Genomic DNA, 22,030 nt, shown 5'->3' with positions numbered 1-22,030 from the left:
CAGTCAGGGAGGCCAGCAGCAGCTCATCGTAAATGGGAAGTGGTATGGCTGGGACCGAGGCCATGGGGACGTGGGGCTCCAGCAAGCTGCACGAGCACGCGGGCCGGCCCCTCACTTTGGCTGTCCTGTTGCACGAGCGTCCCCCTCCCTCCATTCATGAAGGGCCACACAGGAGCATACCTGATAAACCACATGGCAGGAGCCAAAACCCAAGCTTCAGTTACAGATGAGTTGGTTCCATATGTAGGTTCACGGTGAACGTGAACGGAGTGGCCCTGAAGAACAGCGGCAAGAGAAAGTCCTTCCAACAGGCAGACCTTTGGGCAGTGCGTCTGATGTCCTACTTTGTGCACAGGGAAAAGCAGCCAGACGTTAGAACATGCACCGAGGCCTGGGCGGAGAGAAAGTGGAAGATTGGTCGGAGGCACGTGGATGCACGTGGGAGTGACATCAGGTGTGAAGCCCTTTGCCTCACATGCTAAATCCCACTGAGAGTGCCCTCTGCGGAGGAAGCAGTCTGTCCCCAAGCAGACAGAGGGCTTGGCTGTCTGACATCAGCCAACTCCAGGCACTGGCCACCGTGGTGCTGGCACAAGGGACATGAGGGAAGTAGTCACAGTCGGAGGGATGGGACCACCATGCCTGGGCTCCCACAAGCAGCATCGGCTCCTCCGAACCCAGGCTGAGTTTGGCCTTGTTGCTCATGACCATCCACCCTGCCAGCAAGAGAGCAAACCCCTAGCCCACCGCAGAACACCATCCCTCGGTGGCAAGTTAATTACTGGGGGTCCCTTCCATCCTGCAAGGGCTCATGATTCATGATCACAGGACAGTGTCTATTCCAAAAAGCATCATCATTAAATAATCCCAACTGGTAAGAAATAGATTTGTTTCAGTTCCCAGACTCATCACTCAGACGGATTGTGCGAGAAGCTGTTGTTGATCACGGTTTCCTGCGGTGATCTATGCCAAGCTCTTGGGCTCTCCTCCTATGAACTATGAAATGATCCCCGGGGATTCTTTCCCCTGCGCTTTTGCCAGCAGTCCGTCCATGAACTTAAACCACTCAGCACTCGCCCGATTGCCTTTGGGATGTCTTCTGGATTTGGAGGGCTGTGAATGTCGCTGGATTGCAATCTTTGCTATCAGCTAAATGATGGTGGACGTTGTAAAAGCCTGCTAATGTCATTATAAAATGATTACTTGTGCTATACAAATACTTTCTTCTCTTATCCTTTGGAAGAGTGACAAGTCTCATAGTTCACCTTCCTCTGTGAATTTCTAAGTGATCAAGGAGTGGTGGTGGCAATCCAGGTGTTTTTAAACAACGCTTTCTTGGGCATGCAGGACTTGAGTTAGGGAGGGGGAGAAGGACTGTGTCTCTCCTGCTAATAACTAGGATAGAACAAAGCTTGCAGGGGTACCTGGATGGCTCAGTTGGTTAAGCGTCCGACTCTTGGTTTCAGCTCAGGTAGTGATCTCAGGGTCCTGAGGTCCAGTCCTGCATTAGGCTCTGTGCTGAGCATAGAGATTGCTTGAGATTTGCCCTCTCCCTCTGCCCCTCCTCCCTCTCTCTCTCCCTCTCTCTCTTTCTAAAATAAATAAATGAAATCTTTTTTAAGATTTTTAAATTTACTTACTCATGAGAGAGAGAGAGGCAGAGACGCAGGCAGAGGGAGAAGCAGGCTCCAAGCAGGGAGCCCAACGCGGGACTCGATCCCAGGTCCCCAGGATCACGCCCTGGACTGAAGGTGGCACTAAACCGCTGAGGCCACCCGGGCTGCCCAATGAAATCTTTTTTAAAAAACAAAGAACAGAAAAGCTTGCATATGTAGGTAGAGCCAGCTGAAAACTCGGCAGTGATGCAGAAGGAGGAATGTGAGCTTTGAGGACGGCCACCTGGATGCATAAAGCATCTCTACATATTGCTCTTAATTTATTCATTAGAAAACATGTTTTGGAGACGGAAGAGATCAATACAGATTGTGTTATAGCACAAATAGCTTTCCCTGCCTTGGTTAACTTCTTGATTTCTGATTTTTACTTCAGTGCGTCTGTTTAGCAAATGATCCTTTGCTAAATTTGGGATTGGGGGAACTAGGGGAGGGGGGCAGGGAGTGGGCAAAAACACTTCCCATACCTAACATTTGGTCTATGCGTTATTTCGTTTTCTTTCTGGAGTCTGGGACCTGGAATCAGAAGGTCACAGTGTCATAAACCTATATAAAGAGGCTTCCCGTGGCTTGATACTAGGTAAAAAAAAAAAAAAAAAAAATTCAGTTACACTCTCAAGAGGAGTAGCCAGTACAGAGTTTTCTCCCCCATAAAGTTTCAGAGAGGGAGCACTTGGCTCCGGGTCAGGGCTCTGAAAACTGGCCCCAGACTTTACAACTAATTGGGCTTTACTATGGCTTACCTCTCTAGTAATAAAAAAGTCTCCAAAATGTTCAAAAGGAGATAAACTAGACAAAAATATCCTTTAGGCTGTAAAATGTCCGCCTGGTTTATTAAACAATACAATTTTACCATTTTTTATTTTAAAATACAAAATCAATCTGGACATGTCCTTAGAGAAATTGATTTATTTTTCATCTTTCAGATGCCAAAATAATCAAATGGCAAAAAAAAAAAAAAAGGCAAAAGAAAGGCAAAAAAGAAGAAAGAAGGAAGAAAAAAGGAAATAGGCTGCTGAATAGAGGAAAAGCTTCAGAAAGGACTGTTTTTTGAGGCTGTGATCATTAAATGACACCTGCTCTCTGTCGCTATAAACTAATCTATTAATATTATCTATTAATATTATCAGCTGACATTTACTGAGAATTTGCTACACGCAGGGAACTTTAAGTTACATGGATTGTCACACTTAATCCACAAACTTTATGAGGTAGGTGCTATTATCTCCTGTTTTCAGATGAGGAGAACAAGGGGTAAAAACGGTTAAGTAATCTGACCCATATCACTTTTCCAGTACAAAGTAGGGCTGGGATATTAACTTGGAAGGAGTCTTAACTCCAAAGTCTATGTGATCAACCACACAGTGCTCTACTGCTCCCGGCGGAGCTGGGAATGGAGAATCTAGCTGGGCGTTAACCCTCTCTGCCACCATTCAATTCTGGGGATAAGGGGGGCCATCACGTACAGTTCTTCAGGTTGTGCACTGCGTCAGCATGCCACAGCTAAGGGGATGCCATTTCCATGGTACATGTATTCTAACTTATAGGAGAGGCTACAGGTGTCGATGAAGATCTGGGCAGTCTAACCACGTCCTGGAATAGTGGCACATGCCGCTCCGCACACAGTAACTGGCATACACACGTGCCCAAGACCACCTTGGCCCTGCCACACCCTGGACATCCTACAGTAATGCTTCTTTTCCTCCCTTATTTGCTGTCAGTGACCCAAATCCTACCCACAATCTATCTCCAAACCTGGAAGGGGGAATGCATAGGTAATACGTGCTGCCATCTATGGTCACGGCGCAACAATATATCAACTGCCTTGATTTTTCTAAAGAAGTGCCCTTTTTCACTGGCCTACGGGTGCTATGGTGCCCATTAGGGGCCCTGGTGGGAGTCCCTCACTGGAGTCTACAGCACCTCCATCCCTTGGAGCATCTTAGTTGTCATTTTAATGTCAGTTTAAAACCAACAGAGGTGGGATCCCTGGTGGCTCAGCTGTTTAGCTCTTGCCTTCAGCCCAGGGCGTGATCCTGGAGACCTGGGATTGAGTCCTGTGTCGGGCTCCCTGCATGGGGCCTGCTTCTCCCTCTGCCTGTCTCTCTCTCTCTCTCTCTCTTTCTCTATCATGAATAAATAAAAAATAAAAATAAATAAATAAAACCAACAGAGGTAGGCATTACATCTTTTAAGAGGAAGTGAACCCACCCCTGATGTGTTTTCCAAAGCAACATATTGGGGTGTTTTTAAGCATGTTGTCCTCCTGGATGGGCCACCACTTGTCAGTGCTCTCTTTCCATGGAGCCCGTCTCATTTCCTGTATTGTGCTCGCTCTGGAGCATGAATCGGGGACTACCAGGCACGCAGTTGACCTGGAGCCCGTGACCCAAACTGGCTCTCCCTGGTGGCTGAAGGGGCCAGGCCAGCAGAAGGCCCCTGCTGTCCAGCCAGCCTACAGGGGAATTCCTCTCCCAAATTTTCTCCCCTCCCCAGATTGTTGGTTGCATTACTTATCCTCAAGGGGCCAGTTACACTGGGGCATCCTGAAAGATCAGGATGGGGCCTTGGGCCGGAGGGGTAACGAGAGGTTGGAGAATGTAGATCCTTGACACCACGGTCGCCACCCCTGGAAAAGTTCTGCGAGAGTAAGTGACAGCGAGGACCACAAGGACCGGCTCCTGGCTCCTTCCTAGACCTAGAAGCCAAGGCGCGGGGTGCAGCGACTTGCTGCAGGTGCGGAGCGGCGGGGGGCAGAGAGAGCCCCTCTCGCACTTGGAGCTTCCAGTGCAGCTCCAGCTGCTTTCCAGCCCCCGGTGCTACCTTCTCAGTGTCAAGGTTAAGGAGAAGAAGCTAGACGGTGTTCCAACACCAGCATCTCAAAAAGACAGACAGACAGACAGAGAAGGAGAGTCCGGGTGGATCTTATCTCTGGACTGAGATGGCTGCAGAAGCCTCAGCTAAGCCAGGAGGACAGGTGAGCCTTGGCTTTGTCCCCAGAGGCTGGGGTCCTGTCTCCCCGGGGAGGGGTGGTGACTCGCAGCAGCAAGTCTCACGTGTGCAGTGGGGGCCCTTCCCGGGACAGGCGTGTCCCTCCTGCCTCCCCGCTCTCCTGCTCACCCTGACACGCGACTCCCTGAGTCACGTAGGACCCACACACGTCACAAAGAGCTCTGGAGCAGGATGCATTGCTCTAGGTCATTCTATGGTTCGATCAGCCACAGGCAGGGCCAGCCAGAGCTCCTGAGTCCTGCTTCTGGGCTGCACTACCCAACGTGGGCTCCTTGGCTTTCGTGTGGGCTGTCCCCAGGGGCAGGGAACAGGAGAGAAGTGGCCTGGGGGGACCGGAGGAGGGGGGCAGTGGGGATTTGGGGCGCAGTTCCCAACCCCCCCCCCCCCCGCTCCCCCCCCGCGCCGTTCTGGAGATGGGGTAGATGCTCTTCCCGGCAGGACAGGACTGGGGTGTGGGGGGGGGCCGAGAGCCCCCACCCTGGCCCTCATCTCAATCCCAAGGTGCTGGGCGTTACTCCGAGGCCTGCAGCCCCAGGCTGCTGAGCTGGGGCTCCCGGTATTCCGGAGAAAGGCTTTCGGAGGTCACGGGCGGGGCGGGTGCCAGGAGCCTGGGCGCACTTCCTGCAGTGTTCCCCTGCCAGCCTCCAGTCAAGGCCGATAACCCGAGGCCGCTTATCTCGGTCGAGCTTCCTCATTGCCCCTCGGGGCAGGTGCCTTTGCTCCTGAGCCTGGAGATTGCTGCCTCCCCGCACTGGCGCGGGGGCGGGGGGGGGGGGGGGGGGGCAGACTTTGGCCTCGGCGCGCAGAGTCAGCACCCAACGTGCTAGAAAAACTTCGCCCCCGCGGACCTGGGCTTGGTGGGCGGTAATCAAGCAGCAGATTAGGGCAGCGCACCTGGCAGAGGCCGGCGGGGGAGGCAGGCGGCCAGCAGCCAGCGGGCGGGCGGGGGCCTCTTCCAGGGCCGCCCCCTCGGGGCTCCCTCGGGGCCAGCCCCAGCCCCGGCCTCCAGCGACCCCCCTGCTGTCGCCCCCCACCCCCGCCCCGTCTCCTTAGGGCCTCCCTCCCATTCCCTCCCCTCCTCCCCTACTCCGGCTGGGCCCTGGGGAGGTGCCGGTCCCCTGCCCGGGGCCAGACCGCTGACTGTGCACCTGTTCTCAACCTTAGTGAGGTAGGGACGAGAGGAGGAAGGACCCCAGGACAGCCAGCCGGCCTCCCTCCCTCCCTCCCTTCCTCCCTTCCTCTCTCCTTTCTCCCTCCCCTCCTTTGCTCCTTCCTCCCTTCCTTCCTCTCTCCTCCCTGCCTCCCTCCCTCCCTTCCTTCCTTCCTTCCTTCCTTCCTCCCTCCCTCCCTTCCTTCCCCCTTCCTCTCTCCTCCCTCCCTCCCTTCCTTTCCTCCTTCCTCCCTTCCTCTCTCCTTCCTCTCTCCTCCCTGCCTCCCTCCCTTCCTTCCTTCCTTCCTTCCTCCCTCCCTTCCTTCCCCCTTCCTCTCTCCTCCCTCCCTCCCTTCCTTTCCTCCTTCCTCCCTTCCTCTCTCCTTCCTCTCTCCTCCCTCCCTCCCTTTCTCTCAGCATCTCTCTTTCCTCTCTCCTTCCTCCCTCCCTTCCTCCCTTCCTTCCTTCTAGGTCCCAAGAACCGCAGGCAGTACATAGATTTCAAGCACAGATTTGGGATCCGTCAGTTAGCAACCGTGAAAACCCTAGGGGAACACGGATGAAGCAGGCATTTCTAATCAGCACGCGATGAAAGCCGACTGGTGGGGACAGGCAGGGCGTCTGTCGCAGGAGTGGTCAGTCCCGCTCCCGAGAGCCCGCGGTGCCCCCACACCCTGTGGCCTCCTGTCCAGAGCCCTGGGGTAGAGGGGTGACACACACAGGCCCACCCTCGAGTCTCTGGCGGGGGAGATCAGCGTTGGCCAGGGGACAGGGAGGGCTTTCTAGAAGTCCTGGAGAAGAAAGAGAATGAACTAGGGCCCTTGTGCAATTGCTCGTCCCGTGAGCCAATGTTTAAGTCCTTGTGACTGAGCGGAGGCACCCCGCCAGCAAAGCAGCAGCTCCCCTTGAGGGAATCAGCTGTTCTTCGGCCAAAAAGAAGGGGTGGGGGGGGGCGGGAACTGCTCGGTCCCTGCACACTGCCCGCGCCCCTGGCACAGTCGAGTTCCAGTTGCACAACGGCCCCCTGACGCACTTGCTCGTTCCCCGGGCCAGGAACCCAGCCTGCCAGGCCCCACCACCCAGCCTGGGTCCAAACTGCAAGCCTGTAGCCTTTCCGTGACACAAGGCTCCCCCGGATTCCCAGCTCCGCCGTGTGGGTGCAGGGGCTGGGATCCTACAGAGGGAGCCCCCCACTCTGCTGAACACAGATACCCCAAGGGCAGGGACACTGGAGCCCTGGTGATGGGGCCCCGGGCCAAACACACATGCTTCGGAGCGCGGTGGAGTCCGCGTCCTGCGCTTGGTTAGGCACGGCCCACCCAGCACAACACAGCGCGAGTGGACGTCCTGCAGTGAGAGAGAGCTCACCCCAGGTCTCCCTGCTGCTCACCCCAGCTTCTCACTGGTCCCCCTCAGGCTTCTTCAACTATAGTGCTTTCTTTGCAGGTCACCAACCGGAGGGCAGGATGGAAAATGCCCGTCCTCCTCATGGTGTGCCTATTGCAAGGTGAGACCCCAACACAGCCCCGGTTCAGAGCTTACAAAACCAGCCCCGTGGCTTCCAGGCTGCAGGGATGCACGGCACGCCGCCCAGCTCCCTCGGCAGTCCGGGCCTACCCCTGGCCTTCCCTCCTGGACCCCAGGCCATGCAAGATCCAGGGGGTGGTCAGGTCTGGCTCCAGGGGGAATGAGACAGGCAAGAGCTCCCCAGAGAGGGCATATGCCTGCTTTGGTCATTTCTAGAATAATCACTGTTTTGACATTTCCCTGTGTCTCTGCTCTCTTCCATTCAAATTGCTGACTGAAAGTCAGCTGCGTTTGCAAGATAACGGGTCCAGGGCATGAAAGGCAACAGATGGAAGGTGCGCTGCTTGTTCCCACTCATTTGAAAAACAGGGATCCCTGGGTGGCTCAGCGGTTTGGCGCCTGCCTTTGGCCCAGGGCTTGATCCTGGAGTCCTGGGATCAAGTCCCACGTCAGGCTCCTGGCATGGAGCCTGCTTCTCCCTCTGCCTGTGTCTCTGCCTCTCTCTCTCTCTCTCTATCATGAATAAATAAATAAAACCTTAAAAAAAAAAAAAAAAAAGAAAGAAAAACAGCACCAGGCCCAATACTGAGGACTTTGAGATGCAGACCTGCCCTACCCCAAAGTGCTGAGTCTACTAAGAAGCTAGGTGGGTAGATGATATTACATCTCTGCATCCACTGGTTTAGTCAACACACATCCACGGAGGGCCGATGACACGCCAGCCACAGCGACAGTGGGGGAAAGACAGCCCTTGCCCTCCGGGTCCTGGCAGGCTGGTGTTGGGAGGCTGGATAGATCAAGGCTCAGATGACACATAGCCCTGTCTCTGTGCTGCGGTGTCTAGATTTTTTTTTTTTTTTTAGATTTTATTTATTTATTCATGAGAGACACAGAGAGAGAGGCAGAGACACAGGCAGAGGGAGAAGCAGGCTCTCCATGGGGAGCCCGATGTGGGACCCGATTCTGGGACTCCAGGATCACCACGCCCTGAACCAAAGGCAGATGCTCAACTGCTGAGCCTCCCAGGCACCCCTGGTGTCTAGATTTTATTTTAATGGTAATGGGGAACCCTTGAGAAATGTAGTGACTGTTTGCCCAGAGCGTCTGGTACCTAGAACCTAGTCCTGAGTACACGCTGAACAAATAACCATTGAATGAATGAATAAAAAAATGCTATGGTAATACAAAAAAAAAGATTAATAATTATGTTTGGCCTATAAACAAATCAGAATTTTCAGGAAACGAAGGTTCATTTTGAGCAAGGACTCTCTGTGATATAATCATACCATCTCTTATTTCAATCTCCCGTGCGCCCCTTTAAAATTTCTCAGTAGAAAAAAAATAAATAAATAAAATAAAATAAAATATAAAATAAATAAAATATAATAAAATAAAATATAATAAAATAAAATAAAATAAAATAAAATTTCTCAGTAGAAGGCAGGCATCCCCCTGCCCCCAAATGAAAACTCAGGCAGGCCCGTGATTTTTCTGCTAACATGTTAACGTAGGTAAGAGTCCTGACTTAATTCCTTTAGGTCTCAAATCTGAATTTGATACTTTAAAGGATGTAGTTAAATGTTTTGGTCAGGACTTCAATCTTTTTTCAAAGACAAGCCCCCTCATCCACCCAAGGCCTGCGGTCAGGAGGCAGTGCAGGGGACGTGGTGACTGTCTGCTCTGTTCCTCTCTCCCCTCTCATCCCCATGTTGGGACCCCAGCAGGGTCACAGGAGCAAAAAGGGAGGAGAGGCAGGAGGCAGGGAGCTCTTACTCCATGGGGGGCGTCCAGCAATCTGGCCTGGCAGGGAGTTTAGAGCTGGCTCTGTCTCTCGTGGGTGCATTTGTGAACTTAGGAGGCCCCCTGATGGTCCATCTCCTCCCTTTGCCCCAGGTTCTGCTTTGACCCCTCCACACAGAAGACCCCATTTCAGATGCCTGTGGAATGGCCCTGTCCCCTCCGGGGCCCACCTCTGGGCCAATGAATCACTCACTCCTTTCTCGCCCCTCTGCCTGATGGAGGAGACGTCCATCGCAGGTGCAACCCCTCTCCCTCTGCCCTGCCTCAGACCTCTCCTGCTCTCTCAGACCAAGTCTGTCTCCAATCCCTGGCCTCCCTCCATCTGCTGGCCCCCCCTCGCTCTTTCCCAGGGGGAGCCATAGCCACAGACAACCGCAGGGAAATGATGGGGGAATGAGCGCAGGCACCCCAGGGGGGCACCATATTCATCCTAAAATGCTAGCCCTTTCCTTAATTCCCACAGGTGACTAATAAAAAATTCCAAATTACTTAGAATACCTACCAAATATATTCCAAATTATATATAATATAATATATATACATATACGTTAATTACATATAACTAAGAGCTACTGATCAGTAATCCATAAAACGAGTCTCAAGGGCAAGGACAATTTGGTATTAATAAAAGAAAAAAAATGTTCATTGCGAGAGCTCATTTAGAATTCCTTTTAAAAATATTTTCTTTATTTATTTGACAGAGAGAGAGACAGGGAGGCCATAAGCAGGGGGAGCTGCAGAGGCAGACAGAGAAGCAGGCTCCCTGCTGAGCAGGGTGCCCGACACACGGGGCTCGAACCCAGGATCATGGGGTCATGACCTGAGCTGAAGGCAGACAGACGCTTTACCATCTGGGCCACCAGGCACCCCTCATTAAGGATTCTCAATCAGCTTTCTCCTGAGCAGTCAGACTGCCCCATCCTGTTGACTAATGGGGCAGAGAGTCTCTCGAGTGTGCGCCCCGCAGGTCGTAAGAATTCCCGAAGCTAGAGTGTGAGCACTTACTCAGGGCCCCAACACGCTGTCCCAAGACGACGGTCCTTGTTTATAATCCTGAAAATTCTCTCAATGATAAATTGCCATTTAGCTTTACTGATCGTGGCCTAGTTGGATGTACGTCACTTAATTAAAACTACAGTGAGAACATTGCTACAGTCGTGGCAAGTACGGCCTTGAGTCTCCCTATGATTAGACCTCAAGACATACGCAGCAGGCGGGCCAGCTCCGTGAGCGCGTGCCCTATGCATCACAAGGGCTCCAGCCTCAGAAGACCCCTGGTTTACTGCCTTGCTATTACCATAAAGAACGGGGGTTAATAGCCTCCGAACAGCGGGGTCCTGCATTTTCGTTTTGCACTGGGCTTTGCGATTCTGTAGCCAGTTCTGGCCACAGGATATTGTTAAGCTTAGATATTAAACTGAGCCTTCTTGGGGTGCCTGGAGAGCTCAGTTGGTTGAATGTCTACCTTCGACTTGGGTCATGATCTTGGGGTCCCAGGATTGAGCCCCAATTCGGGCTCCCTGCTCAGTGGGGAGCCTACTTCTCCCTCTCTCTCTGCCCTTCCCCCTACTGGTGCCCTCTCTCTCTCTCTCTCTCTCTGTGTCAAAGAAATACAATCTTTAAAAACAAACAAAAACTGAACCTTCTTGGCTTCAGAGGCCCTAGAGACATAGAACAAATTGATAGATGCCAGGCACCGACATCCCAAAGCAAGATATTTAACCGCCTGTGTAGGATTGTGGGGAGAGATGGCACAGCTGGTTGTGCGAGCAACAGCCCCCCCCCCCCCCCCATCTGAGGAATCCTGAGAGGGTGGCCACACTCCCTGTAAGAGCTGTTTTGGAGAGAGATGTCAGCGTGTTGTGCTCTCCTCCACCTGCCCCCTCCCCACCCCCAGGAGACAGACAGGAGGGCTTACTTCCCCCTTCACGTTCAGTCCAGCAAGAGAAGGAAACTTGTAGAAAGCTACGCAACATGCTGTCCCGTGTCCCAGCTTCTCTGGACAGCAGGACAAAACTATGCTTCCTGTGACCAAATGTGGCACCTACGAAAAGAGCTGGCATGGGGACTCCACCACAAAGGCCCCCCAGAAGGGACCATGACCACAAAAGGAAGGGCGGGTGGCCAGAAGCCATAGGTTTGGTGGAGGTGGAGGAGGCCCAAAGGCCAGCAGGACAGGCACTTCTTGCAAGAAAGGAACAGCAGCCAGAGAGCATGGGAAAGTCTGGGGGGCCAAAGTCCCAGGAAGGGCCCTGGACATGAGTGTGCCCAGAGAGCAAGGCGAACAGCCCACAACTCTCCCCCCACCTTCCTCTCTGCCCCTCCGTATGCGATCCCCGAGGGGCCTACACCGCGATTTTGAACAGAGGAAGGAGGAGCGCGGAGAGCCTGGAGTTGCAACCGGTCATTGCACTGCCCTGGAGATGCCATTCTCAGCCGGACCAGACTTTTTCCTCTCCGGGTGAGACGACAGAACCTACTGTCCCCAAAAGGATGCCTGAGATGCGTGAAGGAGCAGAGCCAATATGAAGAGACAGTGAAAGGACAAGCTTTGCTTCTGCCCACACCGGGTCAAGTTCGTGCCATTCGGTAGACAGGCCACAGCCTGGGTCAGGCGTGATTTATGCCACTTGCCAGAGCAGACATGGTCCCAGTCTGTGCTTTGATGGGGGCACGTGACGGTGACATTTCTACAGAAGAGTGCCGGGAGCGAACATTTTTCGATCCTGGGTCTGGGGACGGCCCCCCAGGGGGACCGGGATTCTTGTGTGTAGGGCACCCTCCCCTCTCAGAGGAAAGCAGCCCAGCCTCCCTTTCCCGCGTATCCTCTCTCTTCTGCAGTCCAGCAAACCCACCACAGACCTGCACATGTTGACACAGGCTCTGGGTGGACTTGTGTGACCACACCTGACACCTGGCACAGGACAGGTGCTGGCTAATAGCTGGTAAGAGTATCCTTGGATTTCTGTGTCTCAGATGGGGCCTTGGATGCAGCTCCATTCCATGTCTTGGGGTGCTCTGGACCCAGGGGCTAAGCTCTGACATGTCCATATTGATTCTTCTTTCTTCACTTTCATGAGGCCATTTTCCGACCTGTCCCCTCATCCTGGCAGAGCGTGGAGCTCGTGACTCCCCAAACGGTGACCACACTCAACGCCCCCTTTCCTCTGACTTTTTCCCCCTCTCTCTGCCTGCAGCTGCAGGTGCATTGAAGGGCCCGAGGCTGGTGTCCGGGAAGCCTGGGGGAGCATGTCACCATCCGGTGCCACTACGCCCCCTTGACCATCAACATGCACGACAGGAAGTACTGGTGTCGCCTAAGCCCCGTGACACACATCTGCCACACCATCGTGTCCACCACCCACTACACTCACCTGCGCTACCGCGGCCGCGTGGCTCTCGCTGACTTCCCGCGGAGAAGCTTGTTTGTGGTGACGCTGGCCCAGCTGTCCCCGGATGACGTGGGGCGCTACCGCTGTGGCATTGGAAACACGAACAACATGTTCTTCTTTAGCATGAACCTGACCGTCTCTGCAGGTACGCGCTCACGGCTGGCGGGTCAAGTCCGATGAAGAGAGTGCAGGGAAGGCAGGTGCAGGAGATGCTGCACGGGTCCAAGAGGGCTTTGCCCCCGCCGGGGGGGGGGTGATGAGGAAAAGCTGGGGGTAAGGCCAGACCTCTAGGAAGCAGGCTTTCATTTCAGAAAAAAAATCACCTTCAGAAGGAAGGTAGATATTGAGCAACCCTTCCCAGCGGAACGCAGGCGGGCCATCCCACCCGAGCTCCCCCACGGCTCGTGGCAGGCGTATTTGGACAGGACTCGAGAAGGGAGTGAATCGGATAATTTGGCCGCTTGGGCTCACGATGTCTCTTTGTTCAGACAAGCAGAGCAGGTGAGACACGAGCACAGAAGAGGCTCTTCCTGAGACCGGGCCCCTGAGCAGACGTCTGGCGCCTCCCAGGTCCATGCTCTGCGTGGAAGGTTCCAGAGAAGTGACCTGGAGCTGGGGACCCACGGTCCACGGAAGGGTGCCCAGGCAGTGGCAGCCCTGGGAGGGGGCATGAAAGGGAGGGGGCAGTGCCTGGGACCGCACTTGCCTAAGCATCTGGCGAGAGCCCCACGTGGCGGGCTGGGGCCCAGGGGCTGCCGGACGGCTCGGGAGGGCATGTGTGGGCACCACACGAGGAGGAAGGACCAAAGCACGTCAATGTTTGCAACAGGCTAGAGAAGACACCTGGTTTTCCCTAATTTTTTTATCCTATCCCATATATTGAGCAAAGGCTGTTGCTTCGTGAGGCCGCGTTCCTTGGAGCGAACACGTTAGGCCTGGCGCCCTTTGGTGACTCCTGCGGGTAGCCGGGGTAGCCTTCCCATGGGGTGTCCCCCTGCCGTTCGCAGGCCCTTCCAGCTCCATCCCCACGGCCACTCCGGCTGCCACTGAGCTCGTCACGGGATCCTTTGGAACAGCATCACCAGCGGCCAACGGACGGACCCCAGGAGCCACCCAGACCATAGAAAGACAGGGGACAGGATGGGCCGGAGTTGCTGGGACTCCAGGAACAACAGCTGAGGGAAGGCAGACCCTGGGAACAACAGGGGCAGGAGCTCTAGGGACGGACAGCCAGGGAGCGGCCTCTGTCTGGGCAACGGTCCCTATTCCAGAGAGTCCGGCTTCAGCGATCGGAGGCGTGTCCGACACAACAGAAGATGTTTGGGTGTGGGACCCCAGAGGCTCGGTAGCCAACAGGGCTCGGCCCAGCGAGGAAGCGGGGGAGACAACTACTGAGGCCGATGGAGCAGAGGAAGAAACAGAGAGGGTCAGAACAGCCCCGGATGTAGCTGCGAAGGTCACAGGAACCCGTAGGCCATCAACTCTGGTCTCCGAAAAATGGGTGCAGGGAATCCTTCGAGAAGCAACAACTGTTTCTGAGCCACAAGCTCTGGGCTCCATTGAAGGAACTGCTCCAGCTGCAGGTGTGTGGACCCTGGGCCCCACCAGCAGAGAGATGGCATCCGAGGAAGGAACCACCCAAGGGGACCTAGACAGGCCTGCTGGAGACAGCGATCCCCAAGCCACACCGAGCCAGGCCCCAGCTGCTGGGTCCATGAGGCCCTGGGGCAAGGGGTCCCCCATGAAGAGGTAAACTCCCAGACCCTTGTCTCGGCTGGGGCCCTGCCTCTGCCCCACTTTCCGCATGCTCCTCTGTGGGCTGACCTCTGTGCCCCCCTCCATCTGCTCACTCCTCTTTGTAAGCCCAGGACAGTGAAGGGCAAAGACCATCAAAATCACAGACCCTCCCTTGCCTGTTCAAGGGTCCTTGCTAAGAAACCCCGAGTATTTTCATGTGGTTCTCAAGTAAAATCTAAACATTAGGAAAACAGACTATTTAGGTGGAACCTTTGGGACTTTTTTAAAAGATGAGGAACAAAAAAATCTAGACATGGGAGGTCCTTGCTGAAGCCACAAGGAAAGATTGTGGTGGAGCCAAATGCCCAGGGTAGATTCCCTGACTCACTCAGCTATTTCCCACTGGGGCACATGGTGGGGCCCGTACCCAGGCAGGGAAGACAGTAGCGACAGGGATGCAGGGCTTGGGAACCTGAGGGCTGGGTTCTGGTCCCAGCTTTTCTACTAACCTGCTGTGGGAATGAGGGCAGCCCACCTCCCCCACCTCAGCTTCTCACCTGTAAAGTGAGCGGCGAGGGTCAAACGCCCTTCAGTCTCCCATCCAACTCCAACCTCCACTCCCCTGTGCTCTTTCCACTCCCCCCCCCCTCCCCCGACTCACTGGCTACATCTACTCCAGCGCTACTCCAGGAGAGAAAAACAAATCTTGGATCCTGATTCCGGTATCTATGCTGTTCCCCGTTACGCTTGTGGCTCTTGGCCTATTGCAAAAGAAGCTCCGGAGAAAGAGGATGAGTGAGTTGAGTTGCAGTAGCCCCCCGGGGTGGGGGTGGGGGTGCAGGGAGTGCTTGTTCCCATCTGACACCTTGGGACTGGGTGGGGTCAGGGTTGATGCCAGGACCTCTGGATGTAGAAATGCTAAATTCTCGTCTGAGCCACTGAACCACTCCTGGTTTATCAATAAAATGGGGAAGTCATCTCTGTACGTATGCCTCAGCGACCTCCCAGGGCTGAAGGAGAAAGCTCTTCAGGGGATGGCAAGACACATGCTACTGGTAGGCATGTGTGCCACAAGAGCAAGCAGCAGGGCTGGGATCAGATACAGGAGCAGACAGCACTTGCGTCCCTACACAGTCTAGCTGGGCATCTCTTCCAGCCCAGTTTTAAATACTCGTAAAAATGAGGGGCTCTATGGTGTTTAGCGCTTCTGAAGAGAGGGTGAGATTTCTGGGAGCAAGTGCAAGAGGCTAAGTTGATCACACCCAGGACCCCAAAGGTCTGGCCCAACCCCTTTCAATCTAAGGGTTCAATTGCAACTCTTCTGGTGTCAGGAGTTTCCCAAAGTCTGTGGGGGTTGGGGGTTGGGGTTCCCAGGGAATCGAATTCAGTCCCCAGTCCCCTCACAGCATCCTCTGTATGTGTGCAGCTCAGGAGACAGAGAGGACTGCAGGGGTCACCTTGATTCAGATGACATATTTCCTGGAACTGAGCCTCCAGCCAGACCAGCTGCCTCTCATAGAAAGGAAGATGCTCCGGGGTGACTGTCCTCCCCAGGCCAGTCTGACAGTCCCGGAGAGGCACCCCGGACCCCGAGGAATAGAAGAGTAAGCTGCTCAGTCACCATGGGAGGAGAACCAGGACCAAACACCGTAACTTCAGCCTTTTCTCATCCTTCCTCCACCTGCATGAAGGGGAGCTAATGGAGCTGGGGCTCCATCTGGGGAGGCAGGGGCTAGCCATCCCTGGGCCTAGGAAGGTCAAGCATTTCCCACAGCCAAAGGTGATGCTTGACTCAAAAGAGGCTTCAAGAAAGGATTTATTAAACCCTGGTGGTGGTCCCCGGGGAAAGTGGGATTTCCATACCTGGGGATTTGATAATAGAAGAGGCTGCCAATTGCTGTGACATCTTAGGCATCACTCCTAGCCCTCGCTAGCTGCCCTCTTTCCTGAGGTCTGCTAGCACTCGACCTGCTGCACACATTTAATCATATTCATGTACACGAGGCTGCCTTCTCAAGTACATCCTAAGCTCCTTTAGAGCAGTAATTATGTTGGATCCGCCTCACTATGTCCCCAGACAACTTCCAAGTCAGTGGGGGTCCCAGTAAATATTTGTGACTGGAGGGCTGACCGGAGGGCATGGGCTCAGTGGCCTCTGAGATACTCTGAGCCCCCCACACTTGGAAGTTCCCCTGTTTGACTCCACCAGCAGGTGCTTTCTCCATGGAAACCAAAAAGAACAACCCCTATTCCTCAAATCATTCCTCCCCAGGAGCCCTCACTCACTACGCTCTAGACCTTTGACCCAGGCAAAATTTTCTGGGGTTTTCCTAAATTCATGGATGAGGAGGGTGTTTTTCAGTAGATCCTCACCTTGTTCATAAAGCTCCACTTGTTCAACTGCTTATAAATCTTTGATATCAAGGACTGTTGATAAAGCTGAGACATGGTCATTTTAGGGGGAGGGAGGTGTTAACAGAAAAGGTGGCCAGAAGGAATTTTATGTGGATTCTGCTTTATGACCATTTCATCCCATGCCTATTGGGGAACTTGCCCTCTACCCTTGGTCCCACGGCTCTTTTATTTTGTCAAATCTGTTAATCAGCCGTCTAAGCTTCATGTTTGGGCAAAGCAGCCTTTGAGCCTTGGAAGAGAAAGAGAAGAAAGACTCTGATATCGAGTTCAGAATTGTCGGGTCGACATTTCCAGAAGAATCAGCCCTGCCTCCTCCCATGCTGTCAGCCACAGTAGAAACCCTTCATTAATACCTCCTCACAGCTGGTACCGAGCACAGACACTGTCCACAGAAAATCATGGCAGTTTGGTCTTTAAGGTTGGTGAGAGAGACCCCATTTTTTTGGATAAGGGGTGGGGGGCGTTGAATGTATCTAGCCAAATGGATTGTAGACTTTCAGAGCTAATAGATCCTTAGAGTCTAGGGGAAGTAACTGAGGCCCTGTGGGGAAAAGAATTTGGTTAAACCCAGTGGGTACTTGAGCAAGGATCAGAAAAGGGACCTCATAACCTTGATCTTGTGCTTTCCTCACTTTGCCATTGCTAAACAGTGTATCGAAGCCAAACTAATAAAAATTAAAAAAAAAAAATCAATGACACCACAGTCATCTTGCTCCAGATCATTTTCATGAACGCTATCGCAGTGACCTACCCGAAAAACCTGCAAGAGGCCGAGATAGGACAGCCACACTACCGCATTCAACCAATGAGGAAGCTGGCCCCGGGGTGTATGTAATACAGCCAAGGTCACTTGGCCCATTAGAGGCAGGGTCAGGCTGAGAACTCAGGCGGTACAGGGTCATTCCACCCAACTAGTGTTTACCAGGGGCGTCCACAGAATGCTAGCTTCTCAAGATTGTGAAGAGGTAAAAAAAAAAAGTTTCGGGAGATCAAACAGGTTTGGGACATGCTTGTTGAACAGTAAAAAGGTTCTTCTGTGTATGATTTTTTTGGAGGCCCTAATACACTAAGGGGCATTGTGACTAGCCCTGGGGTGTGGAGGCACCATGACTGTTTCCCCCGTCTTGGTGGAGCAACCTCACCGGACCGGGTTCCTCAGATCGCTCTGCTTGGGAAAGCTGGATGCACTGAGAGCAGGGGCCTGCAAACTTTTTTACGTAGAGGACCTGATGGTAAATACTTTAGACTTTGTAGAACAAGCAGCCTCTGTCGCAGCTACGCAGCTCTGCCGACGTAGCACCAAAGCAACCAGGGGCAACACGTGAAGGAAGGACTCTGGCTGGGAGCCAACACGGTTTTACTTACAGAGACAGGTGTCAGGCTGGATCTGGCTCTAGAGCCATGATTTGCCAATCCCGATCCCTGAACTAAGCCACAAGAGCATACAAGACCTTCTGTTCCCGCTCTCATGTCAAGGATCAGACCCCACTCTTCCTCATAAGCTTCCCAGCCTCCCCCTGGCCACCCTTCTCGGGGACCTCTCCTTCCTCCCGAGTCCTGTAACACTTTCTCTTGGGGTCCAGCAGCTAGGGTGCCCTGCCCGACTATCTCATCTTGGGGAAGGAGGGGACCCACCTGGCAAGGGTGTTGCCCAAGTGGCCGGAGTCAGGGGTGACTTCTGGAAGTAGAACCGGCTGCCACGTCAGGGTGCTTTAGGGAAGCTGAGGCCTGCCAGGAGGAAGAGCCAGTACAAGTTCAAAGCGTCAGAGCAGAGCCAAGATTAGTCTCAGGGCCTACGGTTGGGAGCTGGGCAGAGATAAGATGTGAGTCAAACTCTCCCCTGGAAGGAAATGGGGGCAGCCCAAGTCTTTACTGCTCTCCTTTATGGCCTCACTGGTGCCTGGAGTGGGGCAGGAGTCAAACAGACGAAGTAGACCAACTTGGGATTGTCTGTGATTTGTTTTTCATTTTCTTTTTTTTTTTTTCATTTTCATTTTTTTATTTTTATTTTTCATTTTCTATCCCCAGCTAGCAGGCTAGTCGCATCACTGTCACGCGGGGCAGGGAAACATCCATCACTAGGTTGCAATGAGAGAAGTCTTTATGGAGATTTCTTTTTTCTTTTTTTTTTTTGAAGGGAATAATTTATTTTTTATTGGTGTTCACTTCGCCAACATACAGAATAACTCCCAGTGCTCATCCCTTCAAGTGCCCCCCTCAGTGCCTGTCACCTAGTCACCCCACCCTCCGCCCACCTCCCCTTCCCCCACCCCTAGTTCGTTTCCCAGAGTTTGGAGTCTCTCATGTTCTGTCTCCCCTTCTGATATTTCCCACTCATTTTCACTCCTTTCCCCTTTATTCCCTGTCACTATTTTTTGTATTCCCCAAATGAATGAAACCATATAATGTTTGTCCTTCTCCATGGAGATTTCTAATCCAAGATGCAGGGAGCACGGACTTTCCTGAGATCGAACAGATCCTCCCTGCAAGGGCGCAACTCTTCATGCTGCGGCTTCTTGCTTTAGCAGCTCCACACAGCAGCCCCTACCCTCGGTTTTCACATTGCATTGGACGCAACATTTCCGTCAGGCAGGTCTGATGATTCTCGCTTTACACATGCAAACACTGAAGCCAGCTACACTCCCAGGGAGAGGGCAAGCCAAGAACTGAACACAAAGCCGTCTACCTCCATGGTTAAATCCTTGACCCCCACACTGCCCTCTTCCTCCGCACTTGGGTCATTGCCCTGGCATCTCATCAGGTCCTTTCCTGTTTAGCGTTCTAGAGCCTTCTTTGTTTTCCTCTGTTAGGCCTGTGTGTAGAAGGTTTTATAATCATTTCCAGTAACTTGTTTTCTTTGGTCACCCAACTGGCTTATTCCTATTCTGGCTAAATGAAGTATAAAAGTTCAGGGAGCTGGAACTGGGAGCTAAATATTTGGTCACTACCCCGAGGTCTCACCGGCCTTGTGCTAATAGAGCTCAGATCCTTAACTCCTTGCGAGGATATCTATCCATCGCAGGTGACCCGGGGCAAATGCTTGACCCCCTCCTCCCCCCCAACTTGTCACTGTTCTCCACTAAGATTTTGGGGGGTTTCTTCCTCTCCTCCAGCAGCCAGTGTGGTCTGGGAAATTCAGAATCAGCTTAAAACCAGTTTCAGTCAGACTCGAAGAAGAAAGTATTTCCATGGAATGATCTGTAATGCACTTCAGCCAAGTAGACGTGAATCGTGTGATTATTTTCCACTGGGATGGATACTCTAGGGCTAAGAGCTTGACAAATGTTGAATGGAAATGGAGATTCGACACACAAGGAAATCTGGCCCTCTGGCAGGGTCCAGCACCACCAAGCTCTCCCCTCCCCAGGAAGGGATGCAACTTGGCTCTCGGGTGCTGGCCTTCTGGCGTGCTCCCTTCACTATCAGCAGGAGGATGAATGGTCACCCCGCTACCTGCTCTCCGAGGGGTCGGCTGAAGCCCAGAAGGGCAGCAGAGAGGCAGGAAGGGACACTATGCCACACTTCTGGAGGCATGTAGAAATCAGGGACACTGAGGCACGAGGCCAGTAGGGCCATTATTTCCCACCCTGGTCCCATTTTATTGAAGACACACATTCCTTGGTTAGCATCTGGCCTCTTCTGTGTTCCACCGTTTCTAACCTCTGTCCGAGTTCCCAACCTTTGCTTATTTGCTGACTTGATCTAGATCTATCAGCTCTGCTCTGAGTCTAGAAGGTCAAAAAAGGGCCACTTCTCTCCCTAATGTTGTAAATTCCTGCCTCCCCAACCCTGAGTATCTTAGCTAAGAGGAGGAGAGCCCGGACTACCATGACCAAAGGCATTTTCCAAGTTGCCCCGCAAGTGTAGACGTTGCACTTTGGACAAGAGAGTTCAGGGAGAGGACATCGGGGAGTTTTGCTTCTTCAGAGCCTGGCATTGGAAGGACAGACTGGTGAGTGAATGCAACGGGCCTAAGCTCTTCATTTTGCCAGCACACTACACCACCTGTGCAGCGCAGACAACTACAAAATTAATCATGGTATACAGCACCAGAAAAAAGCGGATTGTACACCATTGCACAGATGGGAATGTTAAGGCTCCGATGGGCATGGGCTGCAGGGGATCTCCGAGGATATTTTTCCAGTGGCCGACAGGCAAACGGTGGGCTGAAGGCCAGGCTCGGACCAGGAACAAGGAAACTGCAAGTCCACAGGAGGACCCCAGTGGCTTATGAGAGGGGCTGGGCCCTGTTACCTGACACCCTGCCTGTTGACTTTGGATGTCTGCTCTAAAAATCTTCCTCCTTCCGCCCCTCCCTGGCCAGGGTCTGGAGGTGGGAGAGGCCAAGAGAGCAGTGAGAGCAGTTTGGTAACCTCTGAAAAGATTTGTTCATTTGTTCCTGCCTCTCAGAAGCAGAGAATGAAAGTCTCTGGGGCCCTGGGATTGGCCCCGGGGAAACTGAGACAGCCTTTGGACCATGGCCAACTTTCCAGCCCGGCTTCACTACCCCTTGCTCTTCACAGCAGGTTCCTCGGGGCAAGACACTCCGACTACAGTTTCTGCCTTCATTGCCCCACCACCCAAATGATGAAGACACCCCCCCCTTCCCCGCCCCAGGAGCCTCTGAGGAAATGTTGTTTTCACTCTCTGATTGGGAGTGAACAGAATTAGGGAAACAGGTGAGGGGTTGGACATCTGGGCCACGACACAGGGAGGCAGGTAGTCAGGGAGAACGAGGTGGCTCAGTGAGTGTGCATAGGAGAAAGAAGAGCTCTGAGGCTCTCATGCGTATTTTGTGCAGGAAGCTGCCTTCCCCAACACTCTCCAGTGACCAGAACCACCTTCCTTCCCGCTCTCCACGTATCCACCACCCAGCTGGCCATCCTCCGGCTTGTCCCTCACAGAGGTTGTTCTTGCCATTGACATGACGCTGGCCAGTCACAGATGTCATGCTCCCAGCTCCTTAAGAACAGCCTGGGGAGCCTCTATGAAATCACCCAATAGCCAGGCAAATACAGAGTATTTATAGCTAATCTCCTCCTCCCCACCCCACCTACTCCCTAACAGGGAAGCTCACCTGGGAAGAGGTTCAGGCCTCCGAACATACGTCTGGGCTCGAGAACTCCCCCAAAGCCTACCTGAGCCCAACCAACTAGACTATTGGAGCGCCCACTTCCACAGGGGGACTCCTGGCACGACCACACTAGGACCCACCCTCCCAGCCAGCAGCACTCAGCTAAGCACCAAGGGTAATAGTCCCTATCCCGGGGCTTGTGGTGGTGGGGGAACCGCCCAGGACAGGAAGAGCACATGCTGTGTTCCTG

At 53.3% G+C, this 22,030-nt stretch overlaps 1 protein-coding gene across 1 annotated transcript; it reads left to right on the top strand.

The window, feature by feature from the left end:
• The first annotated feature begins 6,423 nt into the window (after nt 1–6,423).
• FCAMR (Fc alpha and mu receptor) lies at nt 6,424–17,394 on the top strand. Its single transcript, XM_049111956.1, is given in 9 exon segments — nt 6,424–6,470; nt 6,889–6,940; nt 7,282–7,342; nt 9,256–9,399; nt 12,360–12,412; nt 12,414–12,699; nt 13,562–14,303; nt 14,971–15,086; nt 15,718–17,394. Coding segments are annotated over 9 exon segments (1,683 nt in total). The 3' UTR covers nt 15,900–17,394.
• Nucleotides 17,395–22,030: the final 4,636 nt, after the last annotated feature.

This window comes from Canis lupus, chromosome 7 (genome assembly GCF_003254725.2).
Source record: "Canis lupus dingo isolate Sandy chromosome 7, ASM325472v2, whole genome shotgun sequence".
NCBI classification, from domain to species: domain Eukaryota; kingdom Metazoa; phylum Chordata; class Mammalia; order Carnivora; family Canidae; genus Canis; species Canis lupus.
Note: the sequence above shows the minus strand (reverse complement) of the source record. Positions and strands in the feature narration are given on the sequence as shown.